General features: G+C 42.4%; 1 protein-coding gene across 1 annotated transcript in view; it reads left to right on the top strand.

The window, feature by feature from the left end:
- Positions 1 to 20,460, top strand: part of znf407 (zinc finger protein 407) — a 138,096-nt gene that overhangs the window by 79,413 nt on the left and 38,223 nt on the right. Inside the window, exons 5-8 of the mRNA XM_070911338.1 lie at positions 3,118 to 3,284; positions 10,859 to 10,942; positions 12,547 to 12,667; positions 19,977 to 20,155. Coding sequence (XP_070767439.1) covers positions 3,118 to 3,284; positions 10,859 to 10,942; positions 12,547 to 12,667; positions 19,977 to 20,155 — 551 coding nt within the window. The remainder of the gene's footprint in view (positions 1 to 3,117; positions 3,285 to 10,858; positions 10,943 to 12,546; positions 12,668 to 19,976; positions 20,156 to 20,460) is intronic.

Raw genomic sequence — 20,460 nt, forward strand, 5'->3', positions numbered from 1 at the left:
AGCGTTCAAAAATGCTTATAATGTGTATATGAATAAAATAGGAAGGGACCCGCACATTGAAATCAGAGCTCCTTTTTATTAGCAATGTTTCAACCCAACACGACATCCTCCTCAGGCAAATGCCCATGTGAAGGAAATGAGAGAGGTGGGTGATGAAGTTGTGTAAGATTAGATATACACATGAATATAAGGTTATTGTGACGTCAGCGGTCATTTAGTCATATCTACATCTAATTTCCTTCACATGGGCTTTTTTTTTTGCCAGAGGAAGACCTGTGTCGAATCAAAACGCTCTGATTTCAGCGTGCAAGTGCCTTTCTATTGTAGTTTGTTGTCCAGCACTTCTCCCACTGAAGTTTTGTGGATGAGCGCACAACTACACACAGCCGTTCTAGCCAATTATGATATGTACATGCCAATGCATCTATTTTCATAATCACACAGGGAATAAGTAGTTACTGTTGTAAATGTGCTTTAGACCTCCAAATCCACGGCCTTCCCATCCTTAATAACCCCCCATCTCTGTCTTGACTTGTCATTTTTATTTTACTCCTGGTTACCTGCAGGTTCTTATAATTTATGCATTTTTTAAATAATATATTAATATGAAATCATATCTTCATCAGTCTATTAACAGATGGATGTTTGTGTTCTTTTATGAGTGTGGTACATATGCAGGTTTGAAAGCAGCTTATTTCCTTTGCTCACACACAGTTAGAAACCATAGCCACGGACATACACTGCATATCCATCCCTAAAATCTTAAAATGAAGATTTTCAGAACTTTCTCAGGCCACGCTGAATCTGAAATATGTTGCTTTGGCAGCATTTGTGAATTAATTGTGGTTGTTTTGTGGGTTACAATTCAGTGCTAGAAAGCATTATAAAAAGTCTTCACATATTTAAAATTGGCAGACCTCTCTTGCTCTCTTATTTCTGTCTCTTTCCCTTTCTCCCTCCTTTTATACACATGCATACACAAATTCACTCAACCTCTCTCTCCCTCTCTGTGTGTGTGTCTCTCTTCCCTCTACCTCCTACCTTTGGTGTGTTTTGCATGGTGCCTGGCTGTTTAGAGGCAGTATGCATATGTATGGGCGAGACGGTGGATCGTGACGGGATCTGACATGCGGGGACAAGATCAAAGCGCTCCATCTGATCCCATAAAAACAGACGCAAACCCTCCTCTCATCCTTACAAAACCCCCACTGATAGTCAACTCTGCCAGACCTGACTCCTCCATCTTCTCTCCTCTCCTCCTGCCTTTTTTTTTTTCTCTCTCTCGTTTTTCCCTCCATCCCAGCATGCCGCGTGCCCACGTCAAGGCCTGCCTGCCTGCCTGCCTGACTTTGCGATTACGCACTGTGATAAACAATGGCCCGTTTAGCTCATAAAGCAGGAGTGTTGTGCATAATGCTTACAATAAAAGATAGCATCTCTTCACTCATCTTATTTACCTCTCCCACGGTGGCATGGGCGACGAGCTGTTCTATAAATACCGCCGGGAGGAAGGAAAGGGAAGGAAATACAGATGCAGAAATACATCTGTTGGTCAAATAAAGTCTCCAAGTCAGTTGATGAGAACGAGAGGAAAACAGGGCTGTTTAAATATGCATTTGAGCTTAGAGGCAGGTGATAAAGGCGCCATTTTAAAGCTGCTCCATCCTTCTTGGTAAGTGAGCTTAAAATGTCCTCTCAACTGCCATAGGATGACATCCATATCGCATGTAGATTCATCATCATGGAACATATAGATTGATATGGAAGCCAGGACACATTTTCCTTTCTATCTCTCCCTCTCTCCACCTCCCCATCTTTAATTCCCCCTTTTCACTCTTTTCCCTCCCTCTCTCTCATTCTATGCCCCCCCCCCCAACTTCCAGTAAGGAAGATGTATGAGTTTGAATTATTGATTCAGACACATGCTACATGCTGCTTGGAGTCATTATTTGTTCAGGTGAGTGTCATGCTGCTCGCTATGAAACAGATACCGCGGGGATTAAGCGACACAATCAGGACTTAAAGACAGCCGCCCTCCCTAAAATAACATGGCCCTCGCTGCAAGACGAATGCTCCCCAAAACCCGACTTCATTTGTTTATGACTCGCACATTAGTCATTCTGTGCCTAAATTATAGCGCAGGGGTAAAGATTAATTCAAGCACAGGCTTTTCCTATTGTTTTTACTTCTGTGTGTTTCTTAAAGCCTAATAACACAGCCGATGAATATAGGTGCAAACATCCTACACATAGATAAAAAAAAAAATAATAATAATACCGCTTTTGTAGGGTGGTAGGCGTCTGCATGAAGAATAGACGGATGTCCAGAGTAAAGAAAGAACTGCATGCATAGTCACATTTATTCCTGATCTCAAACGAGGCTTTTGGCACCATACGACAAAACGACACACACATTTATTGGATTGATACTGACTATCCAGAGCAGAGCGAGTGCTGATTTTGATTATGTGAGCAGAGGTTGTTTGTAGAGAAGTTAAGATAGAGGAAAGCTCTGATACTGGAGCCTTAAGAGAGAGGCGGGAGGTAAAATGTAGCTAACTGTTCATTTAGCCCTGGCTAAGTGGTCAGGGATGCTGGACAGGTGAACTCTATTCTCCCCACTGGCCCTGTGTGTGTGTGTGTGTGTGTGTGTGTGTGTGTGTGTGTGTGTGTGTGTGTGTGTGTGTGTGTGTGTGTGTGTGTGTGTGTGTGTGTGTGTGTGTGTGTGTGTGTGTGTGGACTGTAACAGAATTTCTCTAGTCCTCTGGGCCCTGGTGCAAAGCAGAGAATAAATGGTGGAGGTGGCAGGCCAGGACAGAAAAATCAATGCCTGCTTATACAGACATGACACACCAGCAACCAACTGCATTCTGTGTGTGTTGTGTTTATGTGTGTGAGTGTGTGACTGTGGGTGTAGATGTACAGCACGCATTCATACGGCCCTGAGCTCCGTGGGTGCGAGTGCGAGTACCCAACAACCTCCATTTCCGTTCTCACAGGGTGGATTGTCTAGCATTTTACGTCAGCTTTGGGATCAGTAAATAAGTCTTCGTTTTTTTTCCCCTCCTCCTCCTCCTCCTCCTCCTCATTCCCCTCTGCCTCTCTTCTCCTCCTGCAGGAAGTTTGAATGCGAGTTGTGCGAGCGCTCCTTCAGTGAAAAATGGGCCCTGAACAACCACATGAAACTGCACAGTGGGGAGAAACCATATAAGTGCGCCTGGCCGTCCTGCCACTATGCCTTCCTCAACCTGTCAGCCATGAAGGACCACTACAGGACACACACTGGTGAGACACTGAGAGCTAGTAACCTCCACCGTGAACCATTACTGCTCTACTCCTCCATAAACACGTTGACTGACACTCTAAACTGCAAAATTCATGAGATTTGCTTTTTTTTACAGGCAAATAGCGTTTTTTATGAGTGGGAGACAGAAGGTTATTTATCAAGAAACACTATACTTGGACCAGACATAATGTACTTTTTCATTCCTCTATAGCTGTAGACTGTTTAATAAAATGAAGTTCATGTGTTAGCTGTGAAAATCTCACATTAATTATGAATCTTCACAGCTTTGTTTGGGAAGAAAAAAATATATACACACGTTTTTGGCTGATAATAGTCATGACTTGTCCATCTGTACTGATTTTCAACATCCAGAGAAAATCGAGAACTGGTTCTTGGCGGTCCTGCAGACACTCTTGTTAGATGGTTACACCCTTACCTCCTGATCCCAATAGGACCGTCACAATTATATGATGTTATATCAGCCAATTATATTCGAAAAGAGACAATTAATAGCCAAAGAGAGATGGAAAAAGATGTTTGTATTTCATGTTTGTTTTTGTTTTCTGCCATCCTCCAGACTTGGAGGGTTGCTTGATGAGGGAATTAAGGTAGTGTGTATTCCCCAAATCCAACTGGTTTGTCATGTGTATTTCCCCAAAATCCATCTGGTCACCAATTGTGTGTGTTCCCCAAACCCAGCTGGTCAAGCAAGTGTGTGTTCATTGGATCCATCTGATCCTCAAGAGTGTGTTTTCCCACATTCCCCGGTCCAGTGTGTGTTCTACGATGCAAATGTGAAAAAAGGGGAAAATGCACATGAATTTTGGTGTGTATGATGTTTGTTTATTCATATCATGTGTCTCCCACCTTTGATCCAAAAAAGAGAACTATTACAAATTTGAGTAGATCCACAAATAAAAAAAGTCAGTTTTAATGATTTATAGCAATTAGATTTCAAAAGCTGCGTTTTTGTCCCTTTAAAACCATGAAGTATGTTGTGTATATTATTAATGTAACTAGCAATACAGAGGGTAAAGCTGTTTTACTCTCTTATCTAACCTTAGTTAAATTCATATACATAGAGATGCGTGAATATACATAGAGATACGTAGAGCTTTGCAGCAAACTGATGTGATAATGAATCTGTACCCACTTTCTCTGTGTTTCACGAGTACACTTAAAACTGGATTAGAGCATAAACATGATGAAACACAAAACAAGACATTTAGTGTTAAAATCAGTGGGTATTAATCTCATGGTTTTTTTTTTAGATACGCAGTGCCTTTTCTTTCCAATTCCATCCTTCCCTTTGTATTTCTGTACATACTGTACAGTACACTGTGGGACTGTACTGAGTTGTGTTTTTTTACTTAGTATAAACTTTGGATAGACAGATGGTGCGGTGGGCGGTGGGAGGATACTGTCTTGAATAATAGCCCCTCGATAGGAGCCCAAGTCAGCCTCTCTGAAAGTGTCTTTATGCTGCAGCCCAGCAGTTTCCCCTCGGCCTCAGTAATGTCCCACACACAGCTCCTTGATGCCCTTTTAAGTCAATGACAGAAGCAGCAGCAGCCAGTGGCCTGACAGCCTGACTGAGCGCTTGCAGGAGTGCCCTCCATCCGTCACGGGTGCCTGCTGTGTGTGCGTGTGTGTGAGTGTAAGACTTGCTGGATGTTATTTTAAATGTGTTTTAACAGTGATGTAACGTCAAGGCGCCTCTGACATAATTAGACGTTTTATTTTCATTTGTTTCCAGCCCTCATCATTCCCCATCAGGCGGCTGCCGTCGCACTGTCACCTAGCTGTCACCTGGAGAGGCGTGGGGTGGTGTGTGGTGGTGTGTTTGTATGTGTGAGTGTGTCTTTGTGTGAATTTGTGTGAAACACAGACTTGAAGAGAGTGAGTGAAGTGATTGAGATGGAAACAGGAAAGTGATGAAATAAGAGAGCTTCAAGGGTGACCAAATAAAAACATATGAAAATAGGAGAATAAAGATTGAACCAGAGACAACCTCATTTTAGTGAGTGACAAGACCTGACTTGATTAGCAACACCCAAAAAAGCTAACACAATTTGCTCTGCTGTGACCCCCCGACACTCCTTTGCCAGTTGTAATTGGTGCTGGGTTGGACGGTTAGCTACAGCTATACAATCACTGCAATCACATTCCAGCAGCCAACCTGACACACTGAAATATTATCTGCATGTGTGTGATCTGTTTAAAGGTTATAAATCGGCTCCTTCACGGCACTAAGATGCAATACTAATAAAATAAGTAGGAGATTTTAAAGTTGAGCTAATCTTTCCTGGGAACAGAGCAGCCAGTAATGGAGGGAATGTGAGTTACAGTGTGTGTGTGTGTGTGTGTGGGTTGTGTAGAGGCTTACAGGACGATGACTAACTGGGGAGTTTGTACTGGAGTGTAATGATACACACATCTAGCTCATTTGTTAGAACTGTAAAATTCAAAGTCACTTGATGGAGAACAACTATCCCTCTTACCAAGAACTTCATCACAGTGGCAAGTTTTGAATGAGCTGGTCTTGTGTATGTCAAGTGTGTATAATTGGTTTGTATTCCCTTAAAATAACATTCCTAATCTCTTAGAACAGCAGTCAGTGTCATGATCTCATGCTGAAGCACCATGAGACAGATTGAGCATAGGTTGAGCACTGAGACAATGTACGGATAGGATGCACATTAGGAAACAGTAATCACAAAAAACATATCAAATGAACCATCGTAACTTGGAATGACAAAGTTTGCATAACGGTCCGTTTGCTAAACTCCTCCCTCAAACAGCGATTGTCAAATCATAGCTTAGCAACTGTAAGTACGCACGGCAGACCTGTCAAGCTTTGGACTTCTTCACGTTTTCAAAAGTGTAAAGAATGGATTAAACATTGTGTTTGTCTGCTCTGATGTAAACCACAAATGTTAGCATGTTCGGCTAAGCAGCAAACTTACTAACCTAAGGTAGCTTTACTCCACAGCCAGGAGTATTTAATACTACATTATTTTGTGGGGTTTCAGGTTACATTGGAGAAGAAACCTTTAAGATAGCACATCCACTGCGTATTACTTCCCCACCGTCTGGAAATTGGTCCTGGAAAGTTTGACAGGCAGAGCAACAGTAACTGATGTGGAGCAGGACTCAGCAAACCGTCAGCTCAGCAAGACACACTTGATGAAGGCAAACTCAACAATACATATTTTGCATTTGCACCCATAACTACACTGTTGCCATAGACTAAGGAGTCCCTAATGGAAAATGATACATGATACGTGTTACATCCCGTAGATAGAGTTGCTGGTTGTGACATGCAGAGCCCCCCTCCCCAAAAAAGAAAAAAAGTTAACACCTCCGCTCTCCTTCTCCTGCCTCTAACGGGATTCATTGTTCCTCTCTGATTTGTGTGTTTTTTATGTTAATCACTCCCTCCTCACACACCAGTCATGTCTGAGGGAGGGGGAGGGGGAGGGGGAGGGGGGCGGGGGTGGGGGATTCAGTGGTCGTCAGCCGCCAGGGTCATTTGTAACGGCTGATGAATGAGCGACTCAAATAAATAAATAAGTGCACCGCGTCTGACCCACCCAGCTTTTCCCAGGCTCTTGGGCATTGTGGGGAGGGGGGGTAGAGGGGGGTTGAACACAGCGACAGGGCCACAATTGATTTCCTCATTGCTTCAGTTTGTCGCTTAATCTGGCGATATGCTGATAAATCTTCGCACTTTGTCAATTAATTTCCCTGAAAAATGAGACCCAAAATGGCGAGCACATCAATACAGCAGCGGATTCCGTGTCAAAAATTAAGCGGTAAAATTAATTGCCCTCCCATTCGCTCCTGCTAAAACATAACTAATGAGGGAGGCAATTATAGCTGCATGCAGACGCCTCTGGGGTTATTTAAAACACACACACATACATATATATATATATATATATATATATATATATATATATATATATATATATATATATATATATATATTCACACACACATGCAAAGAGAGGTTGCATATTTTGACTTCAAAGTTCTTTTATTGTCTCGCAATAAGGCACATTTAATTCCAGTAAGGGGTGGAGGGTTGAGGTGTATCATGGGAACAAAAGAGAGGAGATGAGCCAATATTCAAATTGCCAAAAAGTTTAAGGGCTCTCAGTGCAGACACATTAGCAGAAAATATAGTTTTTAGAGCATTATTGTGTCTGGAGCTAGACTTTTGGTGCATCAGATTGTGTATGCTTTTAAATAGACGTATATGACCTATAGCTTGATCTGTGTTTGTTTGCAGTTTTGTGTGTCTGGTCTTCACCTCTGCAAGAGAACAGCTGGGGATTGATCTCTAAGTTCAGAGTTTGGAGTGAGAGTTGAGTTCAGGTTAGAGTAAGACTTAAGGTTGAGGCTGATAAACGTGGTTTCAGGGTTAATGTTGCATAAGGATAAAGTTTAAGGTAAGGGTTAAGGGTTAATCGTGTACAGACAGGTCGAGGTTAAGGTGAATTACGAATGAATGCAGTCAGTGCAAGGTTGTGTTGTGGTTATGGGGGGGTCCATGCTTCTTTAGCCATCCGGATCCTCCAGTGTTGACAGCACGTCACTCTTCTACTACCCCACCTCGCCGTCCCCACCCAGGTCCTCAGAGGGCTCACCGCCACAGAACAGCAGATGAAAAGCACACATGTAATTTATCGCCAACGTTTCCTCATCGAGAATAATTGTGGCGACCGCGGCTGGGCGTAGGGATCGATGGCTATGGATTTTTCTGTGGTGGGGTCTTGTAGCGTTGGGCGTAATGAGAGATGGAAGGGAGGGGGGTGGGGGGGTGGAAGAGGGGCTGGTGCTGTTTTTCTGATAGGGAGGAAAGGTCCGACCAGATCCTTAGTAACTATTGTAGAGTTTAGAGACGCAGGAATAAAGAAGACTTTTTCTTTTGCATCACAGGCCCTGAAACCAATTTTCTCTCTATGAGCAATGGGGTCCTACATGAACACAACAGCCTCTGCCCAAGTTGGAACAGTTTTGGATACTTCACAGTGCATACTTCTGTATTTGTGTTTTTGTCTGTGCTCCTCTCACTGGTTTGTAGTGGGCAGGGCTCACCCACAAAAAGGTCATGTTGAGTAATAACGTGCACCAATCAAGTTGGCCATATTTGAATCAAAATGTGATGAATTTGTGAGTTTTTTGCTCCGTTTTGACTGTCAAACTCACAATAGATGACACCTAAGGATGTTTCTTTCAAATCTTGATTGTTGCTTAGTCTGGTTGTGAATATTGAAGATACAGAGAAAAAAAATCTGTTTTAGGGGGTTTAAAATATTAATGATTTTATTTTTATTTTGTCTCCATCGTTTATGCTAAGTGCTCATTACTGCAGTGTTTCTGCTCATCAGAGATCACTGGATGTCTTTTTTACGAAAAATATAAAATATATTTTCTTTTGCACAATTTCAAAGTCTGTGATATTTATTTTCCAGGAACATCACACATCATGTATTTAGAACAGCAAATGTAAAGAACGGAAAGCAGAAAGTAGCAGAATGGACATTTATTTATATGAAAACATTGTTCCTTTAAGGGCCATTCACACTGGGATTGAAAAGTGAACCTGTATGAATTGGCTAACGAATGCACCTTTTTAAGGCTGTTTTTCTCCCCTTTAAGTGGCACTGCATTAAAACTCTTCTCACAGTCGAGTGGCTTTAAATGGGTGTAATAGAGGAAACTTGAGGCTGCTTTGTCTCTGCGGACTCAGTGAAAGCTGCTATCTGTGCAGAAGAGGAGCAGAGCACCGCTGAGGCCCAGCTGGAAGAGTCACCCAAATGTGTTATCAGTGTGTGGCGAGAGCTGGAGTTCAACATCAGCATTTAGATGAATATTTAAGTGATGCACATAATGTACACACATGCAGCGTGTGTCTGTATGTTAGAATGTGTGGTACCTACAGTGTTTCAATGTATGTGCTGGTATACAACATGTACACTGCATGCAGTTTGATTTGTGTGTCTGTGTGTGGGAATATCTGCAGCTCTCTGTGTGTGCATGTGTGCGCATTTGCATGCACATCTGTGTCCATTCTATAACTGTGTTTGTACGTGCATGTGCTCCCCTGAGTGAGTCTCATCACAAATGTTGCTGTGAGTGTGTAGGAGTGTGTGACTGCCTGTGTGTAATGGCAGAGAGAGAGGGAGAGAGAGAGGGAGAGAGAGAGGGGGAGACCATCATGCTGTTAATGACAGAGCCAGATGCAGGGAAGAGAGGAGGAGTGTAAAAAAGCTCTCCACGCTCCCCATCTGGAAGGCATCGCCCCCAAATGAAGTTGTACAAAACCATCCCATTGATAATAAAGCTAATTTTTATGGCTCTGACAAGTATGTAATTATGTTCAGCGGTGCTTTTCAGATTTTATCACAGTCAATAAACCACACTGGCAATTTCCCGTCCCCCATTTGACATATTTACACGGATCCATCTGATTGGAGGAATTAGTTAGCTGTGAGAGCTCTGATGGATATACACTAGTGATCTGTGACTTCTGCTTGGCTCATCTGTTAGCCAACTAGACCCGCTGCTCATCTGTTCAGTCTGTCGTTCCTTTTCTCACTTTCTCCTCCATCACACATTTCTCCCAATCCGTTAACACGACATTTTCTTCCCCTTTGTCTTTACTTGAGCTCTCACTTCCTTGCTCAATAGCACCTCGGCAGAAGTGCTGAGTGAAGGAAGCACCACTCATTCCTTCCTCCACCAGACTTTTCCACTCGAAAGGATTCAAGGATTTCATAAATCTACTCCAATAACTAATTCACTTATTACCACCCCACAATATTTGAGGTTGTAATTTTACTATTTAATTCTGTTTTTTTTTTATTAATGTCATTGCAAGTTTAAAAGTATTAGTGACAGATTCATTATATTGAGCCATGTTTAGTTTTGAGGCAGACTGATAGAAGACAACTGATAGAAGACAGATGTCATGAATTGTGTAGCTTCATATACCAGCAGTAGTAGCAGTTTATTTATTTTATTATTAATGACATTATTTGCATTTGCAGTGTGTCATAATAAGCTTGATCCAAATGCACACCAACACATAGGTTGATGCATAACACAACTCATACATATTAAAAACACAAACATGTTGTCTTTTAATTCAATTTTATTTGTCAAGCTCAGTTCACATTCAAGTGTTAAAGGTTTAATGTTCTTTTACAGTTTCAGCATTTAGAAATATCCTGTTTTTGTTGCTTTGTGTTGGTTTTCAAGTTAGTTTGAATTCCAGGTAACATTGAAACAGTCTGATCAGGTCCTCATTAGCTTTTTACATCCTGTCAGTATCCTCCTGTATGTAAAGCATGATTGGAGGGCATTGTTTCCAAGGTCCCATTAAAAGATTTTGGTTTATTACAACGTAAATATTATTTTTTATAGCTGTGGCTATCAGTTATCATAACATTGTACTCACCAAAGTAATTTTTGAGATCTGGGAACATGGCAACAGTTTGTTGCACTTAACCAAGAAGAACCTATTGCTTCATCCTTTTCTTCTTCTCTCAATCTGTCTCTATAGGAGAGAAGTCTTATCTGTGTGACCTGTGTGGTTTCGCTGGAGGCACAAGACACGCCCTCACCAAACACAGACGCCAGCACACAGGTAAGCAACAGCACACACATCCTGAACTCACGTTGTGAACTAATCTAAGCACACACACTAACTGCTGTATGTGTGGACCTTCATATTCTTGGACGGTGATTGACACTTCAAGATCTGAACAGCCAGAATATTCTTTTCACATAGTTTTAGCAACTGTTTGCTATCTCTCACACACACCCACACCCACACACAGACACAGGCGTCAGTGTGACATGCTGCTGTCAGTGATAGGCATGTGTACCAGTATGGCTGACTGAATCTGAGATTTTTAATTTCAGTTATCATTTCACCATGTCATTCTGTCGCTTAGGGAAATTGCATTTTTCAGATAGGCTGTCAATAACGAGTGCTTTTTTGGAAATTGGGATAGTGAAACAAATACTGTTCTTAACCGTTGTCTGGCAGGCGCCCAAGGATCAAGAATCCTGTTATAAATATTCATTTAGGTTTTCATAATTCATTTTGTTTGCTCCTCAGTTTCTCTGCCATTTTCCCCCGAAACCTCCAATTTCTGTCCTCCTCTCCTGTGTTGACATGTGTCAATTCCACTGATTCAGCTCAGCTCAATTGATTCAGCTTCAGTTCAAATCTGTTGTCGTGCAGCTGCATATGAAGGCACCACCTTGTCTGACAGTTTTTTCTTGTCATAGTTTGACTGATACAGTTTTTTTTTTAAGTTTTGGGGTTCAACTTCTCTAAAGACAACATTGTATTGTTATTTCATGTCTTTAAATATATCCACTTTTATGCCCCAAATTTACCAGGATTCAGTGGCCAATGTTGTTCTTGTCTGTATCAAAATGTCACTGAAGCAATATTCTACCAAACACTGGACACCACAAGTCACCACACCATTTTAATAAACTTCATAAATGTTTTGGAGGTTAGCAGCTCCTCAAAGCAGGGTGAGGTTTTATTTCAGTTCAACACTGACATCCCTGAAGCTGTTGAGTTAAACACTCCCTCACCACTCTGGTCTGCCATTTGAAATAAAGAATAATTAAACATACAAAGCTTTCACCTACAGACATCAGTCCTGCCATTTTGATTTTGAGTTGAACTGATACCTTGACCGTGTGAGCATGCCCTTTCAATTTAGAATCAAATCAGTGTAAGATTAATGGCTATGTGTCAAATATGGTGATCATCTAATGATAGAAATCATCCATCTGGACTTCCATCAAAATTATTCCTATGATATTTCTGGGGATGCATTTGTAAGTTTTAAAATATCCCGCTGACAGACAGATAAACTGTGAACACAATATTTATCAACTAACTCTGCTGACACTTCAACTACTGTCACTGCTCAGAGTTAGCGAGCGCACTGATATTTTCTACAGAAAGTGTAGCTTTTGTAGTTAAACAGTAGATTCAGAACCATTAATGGCTCTGTTGTGTCAGAAAATGAATCCCACATAGCATAGAACAACTCAAGTCCTGAATTTGGATTTATGAAGCCAGCAAAATGGTGTCAGTTGTAGCCTTCTACCCGGGTTTGTATATTTATGTGTCGATGTGTGTTTGTCAGTGAAAACATTTATGTCATCTTGATGTCATCACCATTGTCTGTCTCTTATCTTTTCAACCCCCCCACCCCACAGGAGAGAGACCCTTCAAATGTAAGCTCTGCAACTTCGCCTCCACCACGCAGTCCCATCTATCGCGGCACAAACGTGTTCACACGGGGGAGAAACCATACCGCTGCCCCTGGTGCGACTACAGGTACCGGCTCATTGACCCGCCCACAGTTGGTGGCGCTGATGGCCGCCACCATGGCACTGATGATCAGGGGGTTGATATGTGGGGGTAGGAGGGGCTGCGGGGGGTTTATAAGTGAGTGAGTGTGATGGTGAGATAGCAGGTGGCATTGTAGGGTAGTTTGGATGTGTGGGGGGTGGCGTTAATGCTAGAGGCTTTGTGTGTGTGTGTACGTGTGTGTGTGTTTGTGAGGGCAGACAGGTCTAATCTCCACAGCACGGCTCCATCTCATCACTCTGCCATCATCAACAGGCCCAGCAAGATCTCCCACAGCACACATGCACACACTCTCTCTCGCACGCACACACACACACACACACACACACACACACACACACACACACACACACACACAATGTCACTGTCACTGGCAGGTCCCTGTCATTAAAACACCATCATACCACATCAGTAATTACACAGGAAATTGTCGGTGAAATTGAAAAAGTTTTGGCTGGCGTTGCACATCTCCATCTCTCTCTCTCTCTCTCTCTCTCTCTCTCTCTCTCTCCCTCTCTCCCTCCCTCCCTCTCTCTCTCTCTCTCTCTTTCTCTCACTCTCTCTCCCTCTCCCCCTCCTTCCTTCTCCCCTTGACTCTCTCTTTCTCTGTCTTTCTCTCTTTCTCTCATCCTGTGCTTTCTTGTCAGGTTGTGGCAAACGAGTGTGAAAGGGAATGATCTCAAACCCATCATTGGTTTTAGATGTACTCTTCATTCGTTTTTTCCCCTCTGTGACAAAGTCATTTCAGCAGCTTGCTACACCTGCTCCGCTGCAGTCAACTCATTTCAAAAGTCTTTTGTATGCAGTCCAACTTAGAAAAAAATGAAATGCTGAGAAGTAATAATTGTAGTCAGGCTATTATTTTGCAATTATCAAAGGATTATGTCACCTTGTACCCAAAGTTATCATGAAGTATCTCTTGACTCTGTCAGTTAAGGATCGACCAGTGTAGGAGTTTTTAACTGATATTGTTTGATTTAAGATGCATCTAAGATGCTTCGAAGATGTTTATGCCTAAATAATTACAAGTGTCATTTAACTCTGTAAGAAGGCTGCATCTTGTCTTCTAATATGTGCTCTTTTGAGTTCAACTACAATGTTTGTAGGCCAATATACGATCAATATTTTTATGAGCCACACTAGCAGCATGGCTGAAGGGATGACTGTGACAGCCAGTGAAATATCTTTACTTCTTCTTGATTGATTTGCACAAAACTCTGCATCGATATTTGTGGTTTCCAGAGGATGGATCCTATTGACTTTTGATCCCCTGCCTTTCCATCCAATGCCATCATCAGGTCAAATTACAGTGCATCCGGAAAGTATTCACGGCGCTTCACTTTTTCCACATTTTGTTATGTTACACCCTTATTCCAAAATGGATTAAATTATTTTTTTTCCTCAAAATTCTACACACAACACCCCATAATGACAATGTGAAAAAAGTTTTTTTGAAATTTTTGCAAATTTATTAAAAATAAAAAACTAAGAAATCACATGTACATAAGTATTCACAGCCTTTGCCATGAAGCTCAAAATTGAGCTCAGGTGCATCCTGTTTCCACTGATCATCCTTGAGATGTTTCTGCAGCTTAATTGGAGTCCACCTGTGGTAAATTCAGTTGATTGGACATGATTTGGAAAGGCACACACCTGTCTATATAAGGTCCCACAGTTGACAGTGCATGTCAGAGCACAAACCAAGCATGAAGTCAAAGGAATTGTCTGTAGACCTCCGAGACAGGATTGTCTCGAGGCACAAATCTGGGGAAGGTTACAGAAAAATTTCTGCTGCTTTGAAGGTCCCAATGAGCACAGTGGCCTCCATCATCCGTAAGTGGAAGAAGTTCGGAACCACCAGGACTCTTCCTAGAGCTGGCCGGCCATCTAAACTGAGTAATCGGGGGAGAAGGGCCTTAGTCAGGGAGGTGACCAAGAACCCGATGGTCACTCTGTCAGAGCTCCAGAGTTCCTCTGTGGAGAGAGGAGAACCTTCCAGAAGGACAACCATCTCTGCAGCAATCCACCAATCAGGCCTGTATGGTAGAGTGGCCAGACGGAAGCCACTCCTTAGTAAAAGGCACATAGCAGCCCGCCTGGAGTTTGCCAAAAGGCACCTGAAGGACTCTCAGACCATGAGAAACAAAATTCTCTGGTCTGATGAGACAAAGATTGAACTCTTTGGTGTGAATGCCAGGCGTCACGTTTGGAGGAAACCAGGCACCGCTCATCACCAGGCCAATACCATCCCTACAGTGAAGCATGGTGGTGGCAGCATCATGCTGTGGGGATGTTTTTCAGCGGCAGGAACTGGGAGACTAGTCAGGATAGAGGGAAAGATGAATGCAGCAAAGTACAGAGACATCCTGGATGAAAACCTGCTCCAGAGCGCTCTTGACCTCAGACTGGGGCGACGGTTTATCTTTCAGCAGGACAACGACCCTAAGCACACAGCCAAGATATCAAAGGAGTGGCTTCAGGACAACTCTGTGAATGTCCTTGAGTGGCCCAGCCAGAGCCCACACTTGAATCCGATTGAACATCTCTGGAGAGATCTGAAAATGGCTGTGCACCGACGCTTCCCATCCAACCTGATGGAGCTTGAGAGGTGCTGCAAAGAGGAATGGGTGAAACTGCCCAAAGATAGGTGTGCCAAGCTTGTGGCATCATATTCAAAAAGACTTGAGGCTGTAATTGCTGCCAAAGGTGCATCAACAAAGTATTGAGCAAAGGCTGTGAATACTTATGTACATGTGATTTCTCAGGTTTTTTATTTTTAATAAATTTGCAAAAATCTCAAAAACTTTTTTCACGTTGTCATTATGGGGTGTTGTGTGTAGAATTTTGAGGAAAAAAATGAATTTAATCCATTTTGGTATAAGGCTGCAACATAACAAAATGTGGAAAAAGTGAAGCGCTGTGAATACTTTCCGGATGCACTGTAAATTTATTTTTTGTTTATGACCAAATACCTGCAAAACTAATGACATTCCCATCAGTCTTAGCTATACTTTGTATTAAGTGCTTATTAGAAAATGTTAGAATGCTAACATGCTAAACTAAGATGGTGAATACTGCAAACAACATGCCTACAAGACTTCAGCATGTTAGCATTGCCTTTGTGAGCATGTTAGCATACTGACATTATAAGCACCACTGTACCCAAGTACATCCTCACAGAACAGTTAGCATGGCTCGAGACTCTTAGTCCTGTTAATTGGAGCTAACGATAGTCTATATTTAATTTCCCCAGAATTCCATTCTTGCTATGGCAGAAATGTTTTCCCTCAGGAGACACTAAACCTGAGAACCCAGGAAGAAAACCCAAGACTGAAGGATGAAGAAGACGCCATTTTGCATACATTCGTTGAATCCTATTCAAATGTCTCATTAAACTGAGTCATATTAGGTCAAAGGCTTTAAGTATTGAAAATGTATGTAAAGAATAGTTTATCATGTAAATTAGCTGACTCTTTTACCTGAGGGCAAATTTTGGTCCCACATCAAACCACTGTACTGGACAAGAAAGATATGGTACATAGAACAAGCCAAATGTTCCTGGTCCCATTGTTCCTGCACTGATACTTAATGATCATTACAGATAGTGGCAAATGAAACAGTAAATTAGAAGCCCAATTAACATTTTGGTGGCCCCAGGGGTTCTGAGAGGTCTAGAGGGCAGGGAAATGGGGGCAAGGTGGGAGGAGGAGGGAGGTTGAGGAAACGCCCTGCTGGCTTACTAATGTGAGGATGAGGAATTGAATGTGGGGGCCCCAGACAGCCACGAGGGGCCTCGCCTCCGCCCTGCTTTTACACTCTGAATACATGTTTAAAACCCTGACGTCTCTGGTGGCCCGATCAGGAGAAGGAGCTACCAGATGAGTTAGCACGTTTGACCTTTCAATGTTAGCCAGGCTTAAGAAAGAAATATGATGCAGTTGTAAAGACATATTTAGGTCTGAGGCGAATGAAGCGCTTGTGTGATTGACAGTTCTTGCTCATAGAAAAATATTTATATATCTATTTTACACCTGATTTTCACTATTAAAATATCCATATTACATGTTATGAATGACATCTACTGTATGGTTTCCACTTGATACAATGTAATCTCCATCAAGGCTGCTCCTCAAATGCATGTAAATGAGCAGGGAGTGAATGATCTATCAAATGCCACTCATCTCCTATTCAGACAGAGATAGATAATAGAGGGGGATAATTATAGTTGGGGAATAGTGGTAAAAATATTCTAATGATATTGCACTGAGAGTCCTGGGCTGTCAATTAATGATGTCTACTTGACTATTCTCCAGCTATTTATGCAAGCAGCAAAACTTCTTTACTTCAGTGTTTAAGGAATCATTTCTATTGTTCACAGTGAGGAGTTTTCTTTTTCTTTTTTTCTCATTAAAGTCACAGTGGCATCTTAAACGGTCTAATTGATATGTAGCCTCTGACTCCTGCCAAGTTACCATCCTTCTGGGGCTATTATTGTTTATTGAATGCTGCGGCATTCATGTTTCAATCTACCTGTTCGAAAACTGTTTCAGTTCGAGACGATGGCGGCTTTGAGGATGACACGCTTACTGTCAATGCCAGGGAGGTTTGCGACCTTGTAAAGTGAAGAAAGAGATGAGGGAGGTGGGGGTGGGGGGGGGGGGGGGGGGCATTAATGATGATAACCGCGCCTCCTTGGCAGAATAAGATCCAAATAGCACCAATGATCCAAATACAACCAACTCCCAACTCTTAACGCACACAAAGAAACACATTTAAATCTCCTCTAACGAAGCGCCCCTCAATTACCATCGACTCGTTGGGAGGAGGAATATGGAAATGGGTAAAATAAAGGGGAGAGAGAGGGAGAGAGACAGGAAGAGGCAGAGAAGGGGTGATGTTTCCGTTGAGCATCAGTATGGCTGATTCCCATGGTGAGTGCATGGATGGGGGAGGAAGTTGAAACAGTGTTGGACTAATTAATACAGTGTATGGTAGGAGGGCTGGTGTGGGCTTTCACTAACTGTGACACCTGCTGACTCCTAAACGCACGTTGTGTTGTTTTAATATGACAATTACGCCATTACCATATCTGAGAGATAGCATGGCCCCCCTAGGAATCCACCCGCGCTCCCTTTAGAACCTTTTAGCTCCGCTTCAAATTTTATCTATTTATGCTCCCGCTTTCGAATAAGAAATCAGTTCACTTTTAGTATTTAATGCATTTTTTAGCAGCATGATTTACCGTAATTCATGAGCATGTGACGGTTTAAATTCTCAAGTCTGTCTTTTCATTATGCAGAAGAACAGTCAACAGATGTGGCCATGATTTGTCTGTGAACCTGTTATAGTTTTGCTAGTGATGGCTGATAAAGTAATCACAACAATGTGTGCCAGTTTGTTTGATAAATGACTTTAAATTCTTGAAACTCTTCACATTCTTGACACTTGACATTGATGTAAACCTACAAGACCTTAAATCTATGGTTTTCATATCAGGCCTTAGTTAATGTTGATCATGTGCGTCATCTTTTTTTAGATTTTCGATATCAAGCCTAGTGTACCACATGTCACTTGTGAATCAAAGTGTGGCCAGTATTGTGGCATCTCTTTCCTGGGTTCTTTGGAGGTTCAAAACTGGCCCTCTTTTATTTATCTGTTTATTCCCTGTGGCGATCAGTGCTCATGCTAACTACCGGGGTCTTCTGCTTAATTTAATGCCCCTGTGAGCCAGGAATGATAAATGTTAAGCTTTCATGAACTAGATATATGTTAAATTATATGGTGATCTGTGATCTGGCAAAACAGACATCCCTTCATGACTGTGGATTCCTGCTTTTAAAAAGTGTTTTCTTCTGTTGAGAGCTTGGTATCCCAACCTACTGTAGTGTTCAGTTTTGTGAAGAGCCCTCGTTGATCACCAGGGGCTAGTGCTTATGTATTTCATACAGCATGAGCAGAACCAAGAGAGGGCCCGCTCTGTTCTCTTTTTTTTTTAGGCCCCAGTGAAGCCGGGCTGGACTGTGGCCCCATGATGGAGAGAGGTGTCTCTGCAAAAGTGAAAACAAATTCTCTCCTTGGCTGGCGTGAGCTATGGCACTGTGAGGCTTTATTGTCCCGGCCAAGGTGATAAGGGAGAGTAATTGCGTATTATACTGTCCGAGAATGTCAGGTCCAAACTGAGCACGAGTGCCCCATCCATCAACACATGATGGTGTGTGTTTATGTGTGTGTATGAAACTGTGTTCTACACTGCACATGCCTGCTTGCATGATGCATTATAGGTGTGCTTTCTTGTGCACGTGTGTGTTGGGGGGGGGGGGTGTTTGTGGATTCAGGTCTGTATATTTGCACCTGTGTAGTCATATCAGAGATTAAAATTCCTATTTTGGCGCAAACTAAGGCTTGTTCATGTCTATGTATGTATGTATGTATGTGCATGTTTGTCTTGCCCATTGTGTATTTGTGTGTCCGTGGGCAGGTTGAGATAGAGCCTGGGAGCAGGTCAGGCAGCATCATTAATCAGCAGAGGGTTGTGTGTGACTCTCTGAGCTGACATCATTACATCCTACACCCTGCAGTAGCTCTCACTGCTTGGCCTGTCCTATCTGACCAGCCCAAAGACCCACAAACCCTCTCACACACATAACATAGCATACACTATTCCTATACCTTTCATACAAATGCAAAAGATACATAATGCATAACAGATGTCTTGAGACGTATCTTTAATACAGTCAGTAGGCCTCTAGATCCTGTTTCAGAGCAGGCATCACCCACTGCTCCCGGCACCGTTACACCCTAAACCTGAACAACTGTGAGGATAGAAAATATCTAACAGATATGTAAGAGTGTGACGGAATCTCAAAGAATTTGCAGGATAACATGTTGTGTTTTTCTATTTGTGAAAGCAGTCTTAAGTCATCCTGTGGTTGTGGGCCTGTTTCAAAAAGGCATATTTAGGCAATGAATGCTTTGAGAGTCTGTCCAAACATGGTCGCTCCCTCAACACCAAAGCCCAGCTTGAGGTTTTTCTAGAGTGTGTGTGTGTGTGTGTGTGTGTGTGTGTGTGTGTGTGTGTGTGTGTGTGTGTGTCATCAATGCAACAAAATATAATGTTAGTACAGGAAACCTTTCTTGGGAATGTTGCCAAGCGTTCATCTTGTGTTTCCTCCCTCAGAACTCTCATCTTTTAATCTTTGTTTTTTTTTTGTTTTTTATTTATTCCAAAAAGGAATGAGGCCTTTCATCTTTGTTTGTCTCCATCTTTGTTTGTTAGATCCAACTGTGCTGAGAACATCCGGAAGCACATTCTCCATACGGGCAAACACGAGGGCGTGAAGATGTACAACTGTCCCAAATGTAACTATGCCACCAACTCTCCCATGGAGTTCCGCAACCACTTGAAGGAAAGCCACCCTGATATTGAGAATCCAGACCTCGCCTACCTCCATGCAGGTAACGAATTGTTCAATTTGTACTTGAGAGGAAAAAAAGAAAGAAGGAAAGAAATAGAACAAAGCGTTTCAAAAATGAGCCCTGTCACCAGATTAGTGAAGAGCTGGTTGAGTTGTGGAAGGGTTAAGTTTAAATAAATGGTAAACGGTTCCCAAAGCGCTTTACAGCTAAGTCTCATTCACCCATTCACTCACACATTCACACACCAATGGCGACCATGCAAGGTGCTGGTCTCCATCGGGAGCAACTTAGGGTTCAGTGTCTTGCTCAAGGACACTTCGACATGACGGGGGCAGCCGGGGATC

Source organism: Enoplosus armatus, chromosome 9, assembly GCF_043641665.1.
Source record: "Enoplosus armatus isolate fEnoArm2 chromosome 9, fEnoArm2.hap1, whole genome shotgun sequence".
NCBI lineage: Eukaryota > Metazoa > Chordata > Actinopteri > Centrarchiformes > Enoplosidae > Enoplosus > Enoplosus armatus.